This window comes from Polypterus senegalus, chromosome 9 (genome assembly GCF_016835505.1).
Source record: "Polypterus senegalus isolate Bchr_013 chromosome 9, ASM1683550v1, whole genome shotgun sequence".
In the NCBI taxonomy this organism is placed as follows: Eukaryota; Metazoa; Chordata; class Cladistia; order Polypteriformes; family Polypteridae; genus Polypterus; species Polypterus senegalus.
In genome coordinates this window covers 880,080-899,696 of record NC_053162.1, presented here as the reverse complement: position 1 = coordinate 899,696, position 19,617 = coordinate 880,080, and the positions used below count along the sequence as shown (strand labels likewise).

At 53.9% G+C, this 19,617-nt stretch overlaps 1 protein-coding gene across 2 annotated transcripts in view; it reads left to right on the top strand.

The window, feature by feature from the left end:
- Positions 1–19,220, top strand: part of LOC120535053 (netrin-G2) — a 77,246-nt gene extending 58,026 nt beyond the window's left edge. For both annotated transcript variants that reach the window (XM_039762572.1, XM_039762573.1), the window contains exons 6-8: positions 8,597–8,764; positions 14,079–14,213; positions 18,393–19,220. In XM_039762572.1, the coding sequence (XP_039618506.1) occupies positions 8,597–8,764; positions 14,079–14,213; positions 18,393–18,604 (515 nt within the window). In that variant the 3' untranslated portion in view covers positions 18,605–19,220. The remainder of the gene's footprint in view (positions 1–8,596; positions 8,765–14,078; positions 14,214–18,392) is intronic.
- The last annotated feature ends 397 nt before the right edge of the window (positions 19,221–19,617 follow it).

Here is a 19,617-nt window from a genome sequence, read left to right as displayed (position 1 = left end):
GAAAGGCACAGACCTGCAAATGATGAAGAGCGCCTCATGGTGTCCCGCACTCAGTGGCACCTCGATGGGCATTTTATCAGACGGGGCAGCCCAGGGCTTGGTACACCCATGCTGAAAATCCCCAGCATGGCCTTCCTGTGTCCATACCCGAGTCTAAGGGGCATGTGGTCCTAGGTGGGCAACTAAATGCCAATAGGAGCTCAAACTTTATTTTTACAGACTTTTCATTGGCTGGGCAGCAGACCCTTTACAGTCCCCACCCACCTGTAGTCACGTCCCCTCCCAGTTTCCTTGTCGTCATGGTTATGTGTAGTTGGAGGGTATGAAGACCATCCCCTCAGCTCCGGCGGTTTTGTTCTCGTTTCACCAATGCCAGGCTAAGACCTCCCTGTCGATGTTTTGTCCCACAGCTCTTCTGCCACCGTCTAACGTCCTTTCCATCTTTTCTCCCTCCCAAATGATTCCTCCCAGAACGTAAAACAAGCGCAGCACCAACTCCGTCACCATCTCCATCTCCATCTCCACCACCATCTCCATCTCCTAAAGAGAAGTCACCATCACCTTCCCCAGAGGCGGCTGTAGAAGGTAAGACCGAGAAATGTGGGGGACAGCTGGATGTTGGTTTTTGATGCCCAACTCCAAGTGGCAGGTGTTTGTGTCACAAGGCCATCTTGTAGCTCAAATGATATTTGCCCTACACGGGTCATCTGCCCTTACAGGTGCCACCTTTGTGTCCATCACCCGGCCAGATGTGCGCCAGTCATTCTGAGAGAGTAGCTGGCCGTTTCATGTCTCACTCAGGCTTGGCACACCACTGCACTCAACTGGCACAGATAGCAGAGACCCATTTATTTGCTTATTTGTATTCCAAGTGGCCCTCAGGAGCACTTCTGCCAGTGCCAGGCGGGCAGCACCCATTGTCCTCCAGCTTGAGTCCGATTAAAAAGGCCAGCAGCCACGGTCACCTTGTGACTCTGATGACTCTGGAGAAAATCAAAGGAGGATGATGCCACTCGGGCAGCATCCGGCGGCGTGCAGTTTGCGAAGGTCAGTTTTGCCGGCTTTGAGTAATGAGGATGGATGGATTTGGGACAGGCCAGCGATTTTAATCCCCCTGAGACGGAGCGAGGAGACAAGGCTCCTTGATGAAGTAATCCCCTTCTCCTGCCATGCAGGAGCTCGTGTGTGCGGGTTGGGCGTGTGAGGCATGGCATCGATCCACTGAGAATCGAGTGTCCAGTGTGCCCGGCGTGCTCCCTAATGCGGCTCCTGCCCCCTAGTGGTGATTCCTTGACATGTCTTGTGCCAATGGCGATTACTCTACATTCCATTTTGTATGTCGTGTTTGGTGCCCAGAGGTTGCCAGTTGTGACACCGGTTTTTATAGCCGACCTCGCTCTGCCACAGTGAGGTGGATGATTGACAGGTGGACCTCAAAGCCCACCCACCCACTCCTGATTGCATAGTTTTTTCACCTTTCTCTTTCTGTTAACAACTTTATACTGAGTTCTTGTCTGAAAAGTGCGGGGGGCACAAAGGAGCCCATGCCTGTCCAGTCTTTGGACTGCATGGGTGGGACTCGCTGGCGCCCCCAAGTGCTTTACATGGGCACTGCAGGCCATTTAATGTGGAGGATGACATCACACACTCAGGGTCACACTTACAACACAATGCCTCGGCCACTAGGGGGTCGCAGGGGTCTCTGTATTACCTTCACTGTAAGCAGGCCGAGGGTCCGTAATGTGAATTATCACGGGGACGGCTAATAAAGTCCAGGGGAGAAAGCCGAAGAGCAGGAAACAAAGCGGGCATCAAAGGCCAAAGTGAAACACAAGTGGGAATCCGAAAGCTGGGATACTCCGCAGACCACAGCGCCACCTAAAATAGCCACATGTCACACACGTCACCACTGATCACATGGTAAACAATGTGACCACGGTGACAAAGTCTTAGGTGATGTGACGATGAAAGCACCATGACAACAACAGAAAGGACATTCACGTTGTCTGTCTGCCCATTCATCCCTTTGTCACCAGCCCACTAGAGGGTCACAGATGACTCACCACATAAGACTCAATGGCCACAGGTTCAAATATCCCACCTGTTCTGGGTGGGTGACTTTTGACACGGGTGTCACCTGGTGTGGCAGCACATTCATTGACATTCCACATGGAGAAGTGCCGTCACCATGGAAGGCATCATCGCCTCGTGTTGTGTGCCACACTTGTCCAACTGCTCCGCTGAGCAGGACGTGTGCCATCTTTGGAGCAGTGAGGGGTCCGAGCTCTCGTGTTTCTCCGCCTGCTTCATGCTGACATGTGCAGTCCAAGGTTCAAGTTGGGCTTCTTCTGTTCCCTTCAGGGCTGGCATCCTCGTCACCTCAGGACATGCCACTGCACCTCCAGCCCCATCAAGCACTCAGCCACTGAGGTAAACAATGGGGGTCCCCAACCCGAAGTGTTATGGGCTGTCACCGTGACCTGTCACCTCACCTCCTTGACCTTTTCAGTTTGCTGAAAGGCACTATATAGAATATCTGTTGTACGCCTGCTGGCTTTATTCCTTTGCATTGCTGAGCCATCTGACAAGCTGTTGCTGTCCCCGCAGTTGGCCCTACAAACAAGAAGTGACCCGCCGTTGGCCTGGTGCTTGTTGTGTCCAGTGGTGACCGCGACTTTACTGGTTCAGGCCGGTTCATGACGTTCAGGGAAACTTCTTTTTGGTTGAAGTTACCTGCGGGGGGCGCCACTCACACATGAGGACATGAAGGGGCTGCCACCCTGAGTGGGTATGAGCGGGTCCCACTCTCCTTCTAAGTCCATGATGACTGCGGCCTCGGCCCCCTCCTGATTCTGGATGTGAATATTAAATGCCCAAATTAAGACTGGCACCCTTGTCACAGCAAAGTCCTGGCATGGAAGAAGTGGGCATCCAGAGGAAGGCCCTCACATGCCATGTCGTGTCATATTGTATCCATCAGCTCTTTCAGGTTTGGGTGGATGTCCCCGACCCTATGGGTGGCACCTGGGCATGACCTCGTCCACCATCTGAATGTCACAGGCCACATGCAGTGGCCCATGGCCAACAGTGCCCCCTACCTGGAGGCTCACCCACTACAGAAGCAAAATGCACATTGAGCTACAAGTCAGAATGCCAAGCAGAAAAAGCAGACCTGCCACTTGTGGACTGTGGGCATGATGGGGCATGTGTGTGTGTGTGTGTGTGTGTGTGTGTGTGTGCCTGCTGCTCCATCCCACTGATGACAACTTTGTCTCCGCCGTGCAGCCCCTCCAACGCCCACAGCCAGGCACTTGGCTCACTCTTCTGGAGGGAAGCACTCCAAGTCAGGTACCCACTGCACATTAGCCTCCCTAACACAAACGCTGTGCCCGCGTGCTTGGGCACCTCAGCGACCTCAGAGTGCCTGACATGTTACAGCGCTGCCCCCTACAGGTCCTCACATGGTATAGTGCAGCACAATCCCACTCCCAGATCCTCGTCCTCCCTGCTGGCCCTCACACACTCTAGCGCTGCCCTCTGCTGGACCCCAAAGATGGAGGATCATTGCCCCATCTGCCTCACTGCCCCCAGCATGTCTTCACCTGTTAGACCCCCCCCCTCACCCCCATGTCACATGTCACCCCTTCCCTGCCAGTTCTTGTACCCTGGCCTTTCATTTCTGTCACACCCATCCCATCACCGCATCCTTCCCTTGATGTAGTGCCATTCTGGGACAGTAGGGGGCAGCATTGTATCTTCTTGAGAGCTCCCATCGTGCCCCCCAAATCCACCTACATGACCACTGACTTGGTCCAGCTCAAGTTTTTAGGGGTCACCTCTACTGGCCCTGGCGGTCCTGCTCATCTCTACGGTGCCCCCTTTTAAAGCCCTGGAGGGTTCACTTTGAGGTCAAAGGTCACGCGCGGCCCACCTGTCTGGGCACTGAAGGAGCTGACGGCTGTTCAGAAGCATCTCAGACTCTCATCTACTTTATCCTGCCCAGTCTGGCACAGCTTTGGCACACTTGTTTAATGACCCAGACGTGCCATGTTCACCCTTTAGAAAGGGGCAAACTGCTTCTATCATTGTGAGCAGCAGCTGGCAGCCTGCTGCATGTTCTAAATTGATGACTCTCGAGATGGTGGCTTCTCCTCACCAAGATGAGTTGGCAGTGCCACCTATCAGTGTGCTGAGTAAATTGACAGCCACAAACCCGATGAGCGAGGGCAGCAGGAGCTGCTTCTCGATGGCGTCACCTCTCTTCTTGAAGCTCAAGTGTTGTGCCCGTAGCATTAGGAGACCACCCAGAGCCACCAGCTCTGCCATTAGATCCCTTTAGTGACAGTGAAGTGTCCCCTTAGCTGTTCCGGTACTGTGTTTGTGGCACCAAAAGCTGAAGCTTCTCTAAGGGTCCATCGCCAATTCCTGGGCACAGGTGGCCCTCACATGTCCTCCTTCAGGGCATCCTCGTGACACTCTTACACAGGCTTCAGCTGAAAGTGACAATGCCCTCTTCACGTTTAACGAGTACAAACCCATGATGCAATTTTATTTTTCAAGCATCCTCAAAGATCTTAAAATCAGGGTGGCCTCTTGGCAGCTTCTCAGGATGGGCATTTGGGAACTTTAAAGGTAAGAAGGCCTTTCTAGGTGTGGCGTGTGGCGCAAGCAGAGTCCTCCAAACACAAGGTGGCACCAGCCAGTCGTTCCTTAGAGCGCTGAGCGAAGTGTAGTGAACGGAGGGCAAGTGAAGCGCGTCGCCTGTGTGCCACCCCTGTGCCACCCTGGCAGCTCATTTCATTTGTTCTTCCTTTGTGTTTCTGAGTTCACTTTTATTGTGTGTTATATGTTTCATTCAGGGCGCCGCCATTTTGTGCTTTGCTCCCAGCAGAGGTGTGACGACTAGGAGTCACATTGGGGGATTCTGGTGGCATCTGGCACACAGCTTTAGACGTTGGTCTTTTGTTTCTTTCATTTTTTTATCTTTCTAGCCGTCACCCCTGCTTGAGTCCCGTCCCCCGTCCCCCATTGGGCGGGATAACTTTGGTGACATTCTCACACGTTACTTGAGAGAAGCCACGTGCTGTCAGCTGACATGAAGTGACGTTACGTTTTTGGCCACCTATTGACTTCGACATTACGTCACTCCAGCAAGTCACCGACCCACATGAAGATCAGCCCACCGAGCAAACGTGTGAGACTCGCTAGCGAAATCCCAGGAGTGACACACAGGCGGCCGCGGCTGCAGACCGATAGACTGATGGGCGGGGCTGGATGGGTGATTGGCAGCACAATGTCACACCAGTTCACTGAGCTCTGTGTTCTGTGACCCACCCAAGGTCCAAGAAGGTGGGCAGAGACACCTGGGGGGAGTAGGGGTCACGGAGAGAGGCATGTCATGTGACTCCGCTGGAACTTCAGGAAGAGCCGTGGCTGTCACTTCACGAGGCGCGTCCCATGGCCCTGAGGAGTCGTTGTTAAGCCAGCGGGTGGTCCGTTGTGGGGGGCGACTCTCGTCACCGTGTGTGTCTCGCCCTTCCATCGCGGTGCTCGTTAGTGAGGCTGTTGTGCAGCTTAACGCAACGTCCCACCTCCTTCTGATTACCGGCGTAGTTTTATTTTTACTGTGGTGAAGTCCAAAAAATGTCATCGTGAGTGTCACTTTGTGGCCCGGGGTGACGTTATCACGCGTGGGACGCTTCATGTACTACTCGGAGCTCGGATGACTTCTCATCCTGAGACGCTTGAGGGCCCAGGACACCGAGACCCCCGGTGAAGATCAGAAGCCCCTCCTCCGATCAGTGGCTCCGCCCACGTCGGCCATTTCTTGTTACTTCCTTCTGTTCGGAGCTGCTGTGATTTTGATGTTTCTTTGTGACTTTCTACTCCTGTCGTCACCATGCGGTGGCTGCCACTAGCAGGCGTGGCTTCAGGAAGTCGTGTTTGTGACGTCTTGTGGACGCGGGCAGAGAGCTCACGACTTGGTCCACTTTGCTCATTATTGGTGTTTTATTTTTATATCCTGGTGCTCAGAGTTGACGTTTGAGGCTTAGGGTGAAGGCCACCGACGCATTAAAGGAGGGGAGTGGAGGTGGAGGAGGAGGAGCATAAGTGACAACTAGTGACGAGCAGCCTGGTAGGAGTCCAGATGAGGGAGGGACAGGAGGGGACAGCTAGTGACTAATTACATGACAGGGGTTGAGGTGCGGGTGCGCCAAGAGGTGATGGCTACTAACAGGCGGCCGTGCCAGCGGTCCAGATGGGGACAATGACTACTGAATGACAGAAGAGGAGCCTGCATGGGACGGGACCACTAAAGAAGGTGGGCTGGGGGTGGAGAGGTGATCCCTCCTGACAAAACAGATATCAGGAGTCCAGGTGGGTAAGAAGTGACAATGACCACTGAAATCCATGACACTGCTAATGAACTAGAAGTGCAAGTGGGGAGGAGCTAAAAGCGAGGGCCACTAATGAGGCAGGGATTAACATGGAGGCGGAGCCAAAGGTGACACGAGTTACGTAACAACAGGTGAGATGGGAGGGGCCAAAGGTGACAGCTACTAGGTGGGCAAGAAGGGACAACATCTGAGCGTCCGAGTGGGGGTGGAGCTAAAGATGAGGGCTGCCAATGAGAGGCCTGCTGGGGGTCCAGGGCAGGAGGCAATAAGTGAGGACCACTAATGAGCTACTGGCAAGGGGTCCAGGTTCAAAGGTGACAGCTGCAAGTGACTGAAAGGCATGAAGGGCCATTCAAACCTTAATGACCTACCTGGCAGGGACTCAGCTGGAGGACGGGTGACAGCTAATGCCAGGCAAGGTGGCAGGAGTTTGGAAGGGGACAAGCGGTGAGAAACACAAATGAAGCACATGACAGGACTCTGGAGGGTTGGTGGCAGGAGTTCAGGTGGGCTTGCTATGAGTGGACAGTGGGTCATTCACCAGTGTCACGTAGTGCCCCCTAGGGACAGCTCCTGGCCGTTCTTGTGTAATGCAGCAAATGCTGCCATGCTGAGGTGTGACGGTCCTTAGCTGAACATCATCTCCTTGCATGACAACTGTGGAAAAATGTCTGTGAGCTGCACCCCCCGTCGCCCCCATGACTGCCCGTGTTGTGGCTCGTTGGCATTGACGTTGCTTTCTGCTTTGTTTCATCTCCTCTTCATGCCCTTTGTCTTGCCGTGTGCATGTGTCGGGTAAACCAGGTAAGGCCGTCTATCTTCTGTCTTGGTGGACATTAGGGGCCCTCGCCCTTCTTCTGTGCCAGTGCTCCCTCCCCCGAGACCCCCACCAACTCATCTGGAATGATTTGTGCTTGAAGCTTCTCCTGTGTACATTGGCATCAGGTGCCAGCGCTCCTCAGGGGCCTTTGTTGAAGTCAATGTGCTTCTTGACATGTCCTTGTCACCTACCATGTGCCCAGTGGTGCCACCACAAGGTGGTGTGGCGGGCACATAAAACACTTCTAAAAATGCTGTGTCGCGCACACAACGACTCACTCCGCACAAAGGCTACAGCCCACCATCCACTTAACTCTCATGTTCTTGGGGTGCCCCCTCTGTTGGGATCAGCCAAGTGTAGAGGTGCCCCGGGTACCTGTGAACGAACATCAGAAAAGAGCCATCAGTTCAGGCCCGGTGGTGTGAACAGGGACATTCAGGGCCGGGGTGGTGCACCACACTGGCATCTGGGCATCCCTCCCACACTAACACATGCTGGCATTTTGTTTCTTTCTGTCAGGCTCCACTGCCGGTGACGAAAACCCAATGGGTACTTTTGAGGGCGCTTGATTTCTCAGAACTTCTCACCCTTTTACTTTGTCACTCCCCTTAGGCAGAAGTGGTGGCACCATGGTGACAGCTTATCACCCCAGCACCCCCCTGAAGATGCCAGTGAACTCGCTTTTCAGATGTGTGGTCCTTGTTATACTTGGCACTGGCCACTGGGGCATGTTGAGTTTTTTTGGACCCATCTCTCAGTGGCACAGTGCCACTTATGGGTCTAAATTGCATGCCAGGTAGTCATCTGCCTGGGTTTTCACTCCCATGGCCCAAAGAGGTGCCAGTTAGTTGACGATGGGTGTTCTGCCCACACTTGGCTCCTGCCTTGTGCCCAGTGTTGCCCAAGTGTGTTCCTAGTCATTCCCTGCCCCACCGCAGTGGGCATGACAATAGCAGGTCACATGTCGCCAACAATGACAGCAGGTGGCCCCGAGTGCCCCCTACTGGTCTCCCCACCCTGAGCTGCGTACATTCAGGTCCACAGCAGAATTTCTGGAGCCCACCAGGGCTGCGGGACCACAGGGTTGTCCTTTTAAAATCAGGTGGCACCTGGCCCTGGGGTCTGTGGGTACCAAAGTGCCTGGCACCAGCATGGCCTGAGGTCCACCTTGGGCCTGTCCACCGGCCACCGCTCACTCAAACTGACTGCAAGGGTGGCAGTGCCAGGGCCACTTAGGGGAGCCCCCTGCCTGGACTGGCTTCTCAACTTCAAGCATTAATCGTTTCAGTGCCCCCCCCTTCCCCTTCCTCTTCCTCTTCCTCTTCCTCCCGGGGCTGTGACTTTAACGATGCTCTGCTCTCTTTCTCTTTCCTATCAGACTGCGAGTGCAATGGCCACTCGAACCGCTGCAGTTACATCGACTTTCTCAACATCGTGACGTGCGTCAGCTGCAAACACAACACTAGGGGGCAGCACTGCCAGCACTGCCGCCTGGGATACTTCCGGAATCTGTCCGCCGAGCTCGACGATGAGAACGTTTGTATAGGTCAGTCGCCAGACCACTGCATGACCTCCAGGTGGCACATGATGGGGGGGCGGGGGAGGCGGGCCCGTTTTTCAATGTCCCTCCTCCCAAAAAATGTCATTGGCTTGAAATTCAAAGTACGATTGGCTGAAGGAAAAGTCAGAGACATCCCAGAATGCAAAGGGGGTGCGAGCAGACCTGTCGGGGGCCGTGGCTGAGCCGAGGGTCCACAGACTTGTAGACAAGCCGGCAGGCACCTGGCTCAGGAGACGACGAGCTTCGGACCCCCAGATGCTTACGGAAACCCTAAAAAGACGCCGACGCCGTTTCGCTTTTGCTTTCCAGCTTCCGCTCCCTGCGCTTGTGTGTCATGTTGGGGGGCTCCTGTGCTGAAGATTTCAGGCCACCTTTGACTTGAATGAGCCAACATACACACGTGAAGACCACCGGCCGCTCACTGGACGACTGCCTTGAGGTGAAGCTCCACGTAGAATTCAGACATTGAAAGTGCAGTTCCAGGGGTCGCCACTACTAGGATGTTAAGGGTGGGCAGCGGCTTCACACGCAGCATGGGGCCAAATCGATGGCCCACCATTCAGCGTTTCGCCAAACAGCAGCACCACTCGCTCATAACGAGTGCCCTTCCAGTTGGCATTCGGCTGCCACTTAGCCCTGGCTGGCTGCCTTCTGCTGGCGAGGCAGGCACCACGGGCTTCACCATCCTCAGTGCCATTCTCCAAATGCCTCTGCTGTCTGTGAAGATGCCCGCCCACCTTACGGCTCCTGCACATGTGGCGCACACGCCGAGGGGCCCGACGTGCCAGCCTGCCTCGTTAGGGTCGCCACACGTCAGGCCGTCCGAGTGGAAATGGCAGAGCTGGTAGCCCACCGAGGAGGAGGTCTTTACTTTGGAGTTTTTCAATCAGCAAACCTTCGCCACCATATTTGGGGTGCGCTAATTGACTCCTCCGGGTGCTCGCTTTACATTCCAGGCGCGCACACAACCCCAGGCATTCTGCCTTTTAAAGCTCAGCGAGCTTTGATGATGGCGCTCGGGCTGAAAGACGTACGCAAATGAGAGGCGAAGAATTAGAAACCATAAAAGATGAAGAAGAAGAAGAAGAAGAAGAGCAAAACAGGAAGAAGGCGCGTTATTCAAGGAGGAGCATGAGGACACCATCTGCCACGGCCCAACAGGTCTGCCCAGATCTACAAGCCCACCCGAGTGCATGTGACACTGCTGGACAGCTGGCGCCCACTCTGTCCTCACCAGGGGTTTGGGGACAATGAGTGACGGGCCTGCAGTGTGGAGCCGGGCACACAGGAACAACTTCATGCTCCACAAACACCCAAGGTGACTGGAGGGGAGAGAGAGTGGCCTTACGTGCCAACTGGACTGGCATGAGTTGTGCCATACACCACAACACTGGCTTGAATTTAGAGTTTTAGGAGCTGTGGGCAGCTGGTCCATAAGATTGGCATAAAGTGGTTCATTTAAGGATCGGGCGATGAGAGGGCGAGATAGAGAAACAGCGTCTGGAGAAAAGGGCGCCCATAATTTGACAAAATGCGTCTGAGGATCGACTGGCAGGCTCTTCAGATACTAAAGGGGGCTGTCAGCGCCAAGAGAAGCGCCAGTCCGTCACCCGCCTGCCCTGATTTGTGGTTTCTTTGTGCCCTCTTGTGGACGGTGATGCTACTGCACCCTTCTCAGTACTAACAGCCAAATCGCCATCTCGGGACGTCCTAAGCTCGAGCTGGCAGCACTGAAACGCACTTTAGCTGCCCAGAAGTCTCAGATTCACTTCGAGGGTCTTCAGTTGACCCCGCATGCATGCTAAGGCACCCCAAATTCATGACAACTGCATTTGACCCGTCTGGGCTTTGACCAGAAATGACCCTGTGACATCTGGAATGGCAGCTCAGGTGACTTTCAAGTGACATTTTGGATGTCACAGACATCTTAGAACAAACTTGCAGCACTTTAAGATGCCAGGAAATGAATCAGAGAGCTTTAAAAATGGCAGGTGGGCACCTCAGACGGGAGGGCATCCTGACCCTGCTGGCACCTGAGCAGACATCGCTGCCCCATCAAAATGCAACGAGTCCTCATCCACCTCTGGGGGGTCTTAAATGTGTTGTTGGGCTCGGCCAGGTCCTCACTTCTGACGGCAGGAATGCCAGCTTCAAGGGGAGGGTGGCACACTCTTTTACCAGTTGAGTTGCCACAGGTCTGATCGTTAGCTGCTAGTCACACCAAAGGACTCCAAACACATGGCGGTGCCCCCATAAGTCTCAGGGGTCACGTGGACTCTGAAGCTCACACCGTGTGAGAGAATTAAAAGGGGGTGGGCAGTAATGGGCGTCATCGGGCAGGTGGCAAGGAAGATCAAAAGAGCGAATGACTGACGGGCACACCAGTTGGACCCTCGTTCCTCGCTTGTTTACAGCTTCACCTTGGCCTCTCATTGAAACTTCATTTTGGGGGTTTCAGGGGTCTCGTGATAATAAATAAAAATCCTGCACTGCCATTTTGGCTGCCAATGTAATGGACTGGTTTACGGTGCCCAAGTGTGTGAGCAAGTGAGGACCACCAGATCAAAAGGGAAGTGAAGGGTCAAGGAGAGCAAACCAAGCCAAAGGTCAGAGACGGAAACGAGACCACGGGGGTCTGCTCACCATGGGGGACTCGCGCAGAGTGATGAGCTAGAATGCGATGGCCACCAGATTTATAGCGTCACAGCTGGTGACCCGAGGGGCACGATGAAAGTGGTCACATGGCCAAACTCAAAAAGCCGTTGAATGAATAAAAACGATGAAAACGTGAAACTGACAAGCGAAACCAAAGTCTGCCGAGTGAAGACCCCCAAACGCTGGCCTACTCGAGCTCATGGTACAGGCAGCAGGACGGTGGTCCTCGTGACCCGGTCACACGGATGGTCACACGCCTCCTCGCATCTGCGCTCTTTTCCACCATTGATGTCACTTGATGTCACTTCGCGTCTTGGGCTGCGTTTACTGCCGTTGGCTCGTTGACATCGACGTGGACGTCTTCTGATTGCGTCACTCCCCCCAAACCAAAGTTTTTCATCTCTTTTGAGGTCCACACGGAAGTCATGGATGTCTGTGTCACCACCGTGCCACCATTAGTGACTAGTCCTCCTTATACAGGCAGGATCTGAGCCAAGAAGAGGAGCGGCAGATGAACGGGACATGAAAGTCGTCGGCACAAAGCGGTCAACGGCCGCAGAGCGGAAGTCAAACACGGAACCAAAAGCCAAAGAACACGCGTCATTGTCATCCTCAGTCTGGCGCCACCCACCATACAGCACTGACGTCACAGGGTGAGACCCCCAGTTGTCACAAGCAAGAAGACAAAATGGCGGCACGTCAAGATGTTCTCAGATCATAAGAACCTCGCGTTGCGCCAATCGAATAACTCAAAGCCCTGGCCAAGTGAATCGTGTGCAGGTTTGTAATGCCAGCATCTCCACGAGGTGGCACTCATCACGTGGGCAGCCCCTGATGACAGAACCGCGCCAAGGCCGGTGAGCGTGAAAATGAACTAAAACAACTCATGTGACACACGCGACGAGACCCCTCGGCCCACTTGTCACTCGTTTGTTCAGCTCAGCTGTCCCCATTTCTCCTCCAATCCTCCTTGAAGTTCTTGACGTCTTCAGTCCACGGTGCCTTCATCTCTAAATTTGTAAAAACTGCACAACACGAAGATTCATCACGCCAGGCCATCCTGAAGTGACGATAACAAAGCCCACTCGCCGATGTCACCAAAGTCGTCGTTCAGGTGCCCCAGACAGCCAGCAGGCCACAGGTGAAGATGGTGAGGCCTAAACCATCAAGACCCCCGCAATGCCAGAAACGAGAAGGAAAGTCTGAGGGACCGGAAGATGGAAGAGACAAAAATCAGGAGTTCAACGGTTAAAGTGCGTGGGGTCAAAGAGCAGGCAAATCATCTCAGCCAATCGATTAACAAGAACGCCCCCACCCCCCCCACACACTCCGGGCACCGCAGAGCTGTTAGTGTACACCGAGTACCCGGACCTTAAATATCGACAATGACATCACGAGTCATGCGATTGGGCTCACACTACCAAGATGGCCGCCAAAACTAAAATGACCTCATCAAAATGGCGTCCCAAAGTTAAATTGAAATTGCGAGCACGTTTGATTAGACTTTGAACACAGAAAGATGGCGACGTTTACGATGCACCGGGAAAAGTGACGAGCAAATGTCACCCGCTCTCAGGGTCCGGTGCGGAGCGGTCAGCCTCGACTGCGGACTGATGACGGGGTCTCTCATGTTTGTCTCCCCCCGAGGTAGTCTGTTGGACACATGAAAGTAGAGGGCACCGCAAGGGCAGACGAGAGGGCAGTCAAAACAAGCACGAGAAAACAGCATGGCAGCAAATCGAAAGTGCAACACCAAACTCGAACCAACGTTTATCAAGTCTGCCACGGAAGGCAGTGTGCTGGGGGGCTGTGACACCACCTGTCACATAAAACAACCCGAGTCATGTGACCAGCAGCGGGCATTGCAGCCACCAACATCAACACATAATGGCGATGCCAGTGCCAGAGGTGAGCCATTGTGCCCACCTCACGTATGATGTGAATGACGACACACAAAGCAGAAAACAAAATGGCGGCACAGCAACATCACACACAAGACAGAATAATTCACAGCTCTAAAGTGACAAGTGACAAGCGAGGCAGGTGTGGGTCCCCAAATCCTTCATAATGCATTGTGACGGGCACACATCGGGGGGCACTTTGTCACGAGGGGCTGCTCCCATCCCAGAACGAAGTAAAAGGCGCGGCGGTGCTGGAGTCTGTGAATGCTGATTAAAAACAGACGGCCAGCCACTGGGGTGGCAGATGACGGCAGCGGGCGGGCGGGCAAGCGGGAGGCGCAGTGATTGACTTTATTTTCTTTGCCTTCTCCTTCGTTCTTTCTTTTCTTCGTTGTCTTTCTCATTCTCTCCACCCGCCGCATTTTGCTAGAAGGATCACAAGTGGTGGTCTGGGGAACTTGAGGAAAGCTGCTGCCCACGTGCATCGTGCCAACTTCACCAGATTTGTCTGCCAGTGGGAGGTGATGTTGGCTTTACCCTCCATGGGCCGACACCAAATCACCGCCACGGCGCCCGACTCTCTGTGCCGCCTTGGACCCCCCTCTGCCCCGGGTTCAAGGACGGTGGTAAGTGGCACCGATCTGCTGGCCAAGCGCAGGGCGTCTCAGCGGGTGGGCTTCGTCTGACTTGCACGCTTGCCTGTGTCTCGGACCAAAGTCGTCCCTTTATTGATCTCTCTGTAGAGTGTAACTGTAACCAGATGGCCTCCGTCCACGACCGCTGCAACGAGACGGGCTACTGTGAGTGTAAAGATGGCGCGACTGGCCCGAAATGCGAGGACTGCCTGCCCGGATACTACTGGAAGCAGGGCTGCTACCGTAAGTATAGCAAATGGGCACTGGACACAAGGGGGGTGCCCGCCTTCACCCACCCAGGAGGTCAGCATGGCAGCAGGTCACACTGAGAGGGCAGAGCAGAGAGAGGATAAACAAGAAATGGAGACAGGCACGGAGAATAGGGACGCGACGATGCCAGTGTGTGTGCCCACCCAGTCAGCTCATAATTTGTTTTGCTTGTTTAACTGTTTGTGTTTTTAAAAAACTGGCAATCAGCGAGAGGTGGGAGGTGGACAAGTGGGTGGCAAACAAGAAATGAACGGGAAGTAGCGGCCACCTAAAAACCTTGTAAGGACCTCGTCGTTAGGGGACGCTGATCGGTGACACTAAGATAATGGCCAGTGCCCAGGGGGCACCACTCTGAGCCCAGAAACCAGGAGAAGACCCTCATAGGCCAGTGCCCCCATTCTCAGGTTCCCATTAGGGTTCATCACCCCCCTTCCCTAGAGATGACCCAGTGAGTGCCCCCCCACTGCCCATTGTGCCCATCTCCTCACACCTCTCTTTGTTTGGCTCACTCTGACCAGTTGCCTTTGTCTCAGTGGGCCGACCATCTCCATTTTCTATTTCCAGCTGATGAGGTCAGACTTCAGTATGTGGTCAGTCATGGGGGTCTCACCAACCCTTGGACCCCCAGACACTTGCTTAGCTGATCTTCTATCCAAAGAAAAGAGAAACTCCAGAGATTTAATTATGGCCACAACTTTAAAACCATCTAAAGAAAAAAGAAAAGCAAAAGACCCCCAGGACAACAGATGTGCCCTCTGAGCAAATATCCCAACACCCCCCATACCCCCAGTTCATATTGGCCACCTGACCAACTTCTGACCGCCACTACTGCTGCTTTAGGTTGCTGGCAGAACATCCATAATGAGCCATGGCTGCCCTCTGCTGGATGGAGGTTCTAACTTCTAACGGACAGTAAGCCCCTGAGCCTGAGGGTCCGTTTTAAATGACGTGTCTTAACCCGACTCACTCACAAAATGAAACGTTCTGCTGTTTGGTTTGTACCCCCCGACCACAACGTCGTGCTCGGACCTCAGCAGCACTGAAGGAGCTCTGACTGTGTCGCCCTCTAGTGTCTGAACTCGGTTACTGATGGCACAGCCACTGCTATTGGTGAAACATCTGACCAGCTGGCACGTCACCCTCGGAACTCAATCAGGGCTTTCATCAATAATAGCGTCGCCCTCTAGTGTCTGAAGTCGACTACTGAAGGTACCCCTGACTGTGTCGCCCTCTAGTGTCTGTGCTCTGCTACTGCTGGCACAGCCACTGCTTTACTGTCTAATGCCCATAATGCTGCTGATGATACATCTGACCAGCTGATATGTCGCCCTCTAGTGTCTGAGCTCGGTTACTGATGGGTACCAGCTGCTTCTTCTGGCCGATGAAGGTGCCACAAAGTGCTGGCGTGTTGATTAGCACATGCCATTACGCTGGGTACATGGGACACTGAAGCCCCTGTAATAATCATTGTGATTTAAACCACAGGGGCCGAGTGCTGACCTCATTTCTTTCTTTGCCGTTTCATTTTATGCCCACCCATTGGTCTCGGTCTGCCCTTCAGTGCTCTTTGCCTTCAGGCCCCACCACATCTCCCTCTGGTGGTCTTAGCTGGCACCTGTGCCCTTTAATAGCCATTTACTCCTTCACGTTGGCTCTCTCCACCCACAACACCCCGGCTTTGTTTTGCACCTGGTGCCCTTAATTGGCACCTAACAATTGAATCACAGGGGGCATTAGAGCCTCATCAACAAGCATCGCTGTAGATCACCTTCACCTTAAAACTTCCTACAAAGATGAAAATGCAAAGGTACAAGTTCGGCTCCTTCATCAGTTAAAGTGCCAGCGCTCACCAACTGCTGAGCCCACTTTAGCTCCTCTGCCTTGCGTTTTAGGGTCTGCTGCACATCCTGTGCCCGCCTGAATAACTGACAGGAACGTCTGCTGCGTCGCCTCTCAATCTCCATTCACTTCTCCTCGAAGACCCAAACGGTCCACAGAACATCTGATGAGGCCTCGCCCGTGAGTTACGTAGCTGAACGGCGACTTCCTCGACTTGCACTCTGGACAGAGCTGGGCACTATATGACCTCAACGCCCAGGGGCACAAGTCAGGCAGAACAAGACCATCCTGCTCAAGGGCAGCACCCCCTGGTGGCACCCAAGTACCCCCGCATCAGAACTGCACATCCCATGCTGCCCTGCAGCTCCACCATCATGATTTTGCCATCCTCACTGGGTCCATCTGTTCTCGAGAGCTCCAGGTCAGATCAGGGGGCCGCTCCGGTCAGAATGCCAAGGCATCAGTGCCCTCATTCATGGTCAATAGCTTGACAGATAGATAGATAGATAGATAGATGTGAAATGCGCTAGAATAATTAGACAGGTAGGAATGAAAGGCGCTATATAAGTTACAGATAGGCGTTAAGAGCCATAGCTGGAATGTCGCATTTACAGATTGTCACTTGAACGCTGGTGTGACGATTACAGGAGAGATGACGACACCCTGCAGCTCACCTGATGGACCCCGGACCGCCATGTAGTCTAAGATGGAGAGGACGGAGCTCATAAAATACAAAAATCTCCAATAAGAACGACACGGCTGCCCAACGGGTGGTGCTGCTGCCCCCTGGTGCCTGGCCTTGTCCTGGGGGTCCCCATGCCTGCCCACCAGTTTCACACTCTCCCTTTGCTCAGCACACCTTCCTTTGTCGTTGTCCGCTCCTATGAAGTCCTCAAGGGCTTGCTTAGCTTTCTTCTGGTCGTTCTTCTTCAGTTTGTCTCCTTAATTGTACCCTGATGTTGACCACACAGAATGAATCAAAGGGTCTTCGGTGCCAGACAAGTGACAAGGACAGTCGAGTCTTATTCAGTACTCAGATCTGCTTGCATCTTCCTAAACATTAACGTGGGATTCCAAATCTACAGCTGAGGTGTTCAGGTTCAGTCCCAGGGGACCCCCATAGCACCTGATCCGAGGATATCGGGACACCGTAAAGAGGAGGAGGAGCCCACCAGAGCTCACCAGTCACGTTGAGGTCTGAAGGCCCCTAAAGTCCAACACGCCACATAGTCACTTGTTCTGTGGGTCCCCTTCATGAGTTTCCAAGTGGTCCTCGTGGTCTTCTGGGCCTCATCAGGTGGTCTCTTAATCTCCGTTTGCTCCATAAACTCCATGGTCCTGAATCAGCTTGGTGGCTCCTTGACAGGAAGACCAAAGCCGCCCCCCAGGACGCCAGATGTTTGACAAGAACAAGCCATTCAGCCAATCCCGTCCCATCCCTCCAACCCCCCCGTTTCATCCAAGGTAACTGAGGGTCTTTAAAGATCACGAGGCCTCACTCGCATGTTATATGACCTCCACCCTTCTGGCCAGCCCACCTCATAAGTGGTACTTTCACGTTTCAGACCCCCAAATCTCACCTTTCTAAGAAACTCTTAAAGGTCGGTGCTCTTTGTCCACATTTGTGCTCTCAGGCGCAGACTCGGGTTCAAACACAGCAGTGAGTGCCAAGCGGAGCCACCGTCACCTGTCCGCTCATTCCAGACAGGCCAGCCATGATGGTGCTCAAGTCACTGGTGTCAGCAGTGGGATACACTTTACAGAAATCAAAGGGGACAAATGTGAGGCGGCCCGCTCACTAGATGATGACACACAGACGGTGGACGTGGAGGGGACATAACCCACCACCACAGTGAACTGGAAAGGCAGTAGGGTACCACTGGTTCAACCCAAACCTAGGAGGGGCACACTGGGCAGGTCACCCCATCTCTGCTAGGGACCCCCATGTAGAAACTTATAAAATGTGGGTCAACTTCAAATGGCATCAGGGATGGAAAGGGTCACAGGGCTGTCCCCATCAGCGGCCCCCCAAGCGGAGCGGCTCATTCCACCTGCAGAGCTTAGAATGGCAGCTGCCCTGAAAGGCGCTATATGAGATTTCAAACTTCCACGTGGCTTCCTGAGCATCCATTTTAGAAATATGGAAACAATTGTTCTGTGCACTTTCTGATTTGACAGATCAATAAATAAGTGGGCAGAGGGACACGCAGGGCACCAGTGCATCTCCAGGACACACACAGTGACCGGTGGTGGGTGGGACTGTCCGAGCACAATGGCCACGTTGACCTTGTCCTCTTCTTCTTTCCTTTCCAGCCAACGTCTGTGACGACGGGCTCTTGCTTTGCCTCAATGGAGGGACCTGCTACCAGAACCAGAGGTGCGTGTGCCCGGTGGGATTCAAGGGGGTCCTGTGCGAGCAGCCCAAGTGCAATTCAGAGGAGGGCGACTGCGACACCGCCGCCCCGTCCTCGTACCTCAGCCTGGCCGTCCTCGCCGGGGGCCTGCTGCTCCATTGGCTGCACTGAGACGCCAACGGGCCGAGACCCCCAGACCTGAAGGGAACGGGCGGTGAGGGAAAGACAAACGCTGCCACGAGACGGGTGGCCGAAGGTCCACAGGAGGGTACGAGAAGAAGAGCGCCACCCACCCACCCACCCTTGGGATTGTGGCCGCAGACTTTGATACCAAAAAGCAAACTGGCACTCGCTCAGAGATGCGCCCATGTAGTCCATGCCCACGTTAGGATGCACCTGCCCATGATATCATTTTATTTGTTTTGAACTCAAAGATTCAATCGCTGCGCCCGCTGCCACTTCTGTATCGCTCTAGAGAACATAGACAGCCACGCAGACGTCAGTCGACCGAGACCCTCAGACCCCCGTCGCCGGCTCCAAGGCCCGAGTGGGCATCAGGTGGGCGGAGACCGTGGCCCACCCGTGAACGCATGCTGTGGAGGACGGAGCGGCGGCAGCGGAGTCACCGAAACAAAACGACGGCGACAATGACAATGATGACAATAATGACAATAGCGTACGTACACTGCAGCACTGTTGGAATATTCTTTTGTAGAAATCATTATTTTTGTTTGGAGTAAATGTTATCATTTAAAATCTACAAATAAATTCCAGATGTGCATTTTAATATTCTGATCCCTAACAACTCGGACCACTCGTCCACATCTGCAGAGCCTGACGGGGACACCACGACTCCCAGGGTCCGAGGGGCTTCACCTTCCCTTGGGAATGCCAGGAGCAAAGGTAACTCATGAGGGACGTCACAGGGATGGATGAGGATCGCCGCGGGGACATCGGGACTGGCACCCCAACAGTGCCATGGAATGGCCTGCTCTCGTACCCTAAACCTAACATGCAGGGGGCTCACCAGCTTCTCATGAGCAACACCCCCCATACATGTCCTCACCACATGCTGCCAAGTGCAAGCGGCAACTTCACTCGTAAAGCAGCAAATGACGGCCAACAAGGCGGTCCTCCCACACCCCGGTGGCAAGTGACACTTCCTGTACAGTCACGTCCATCTC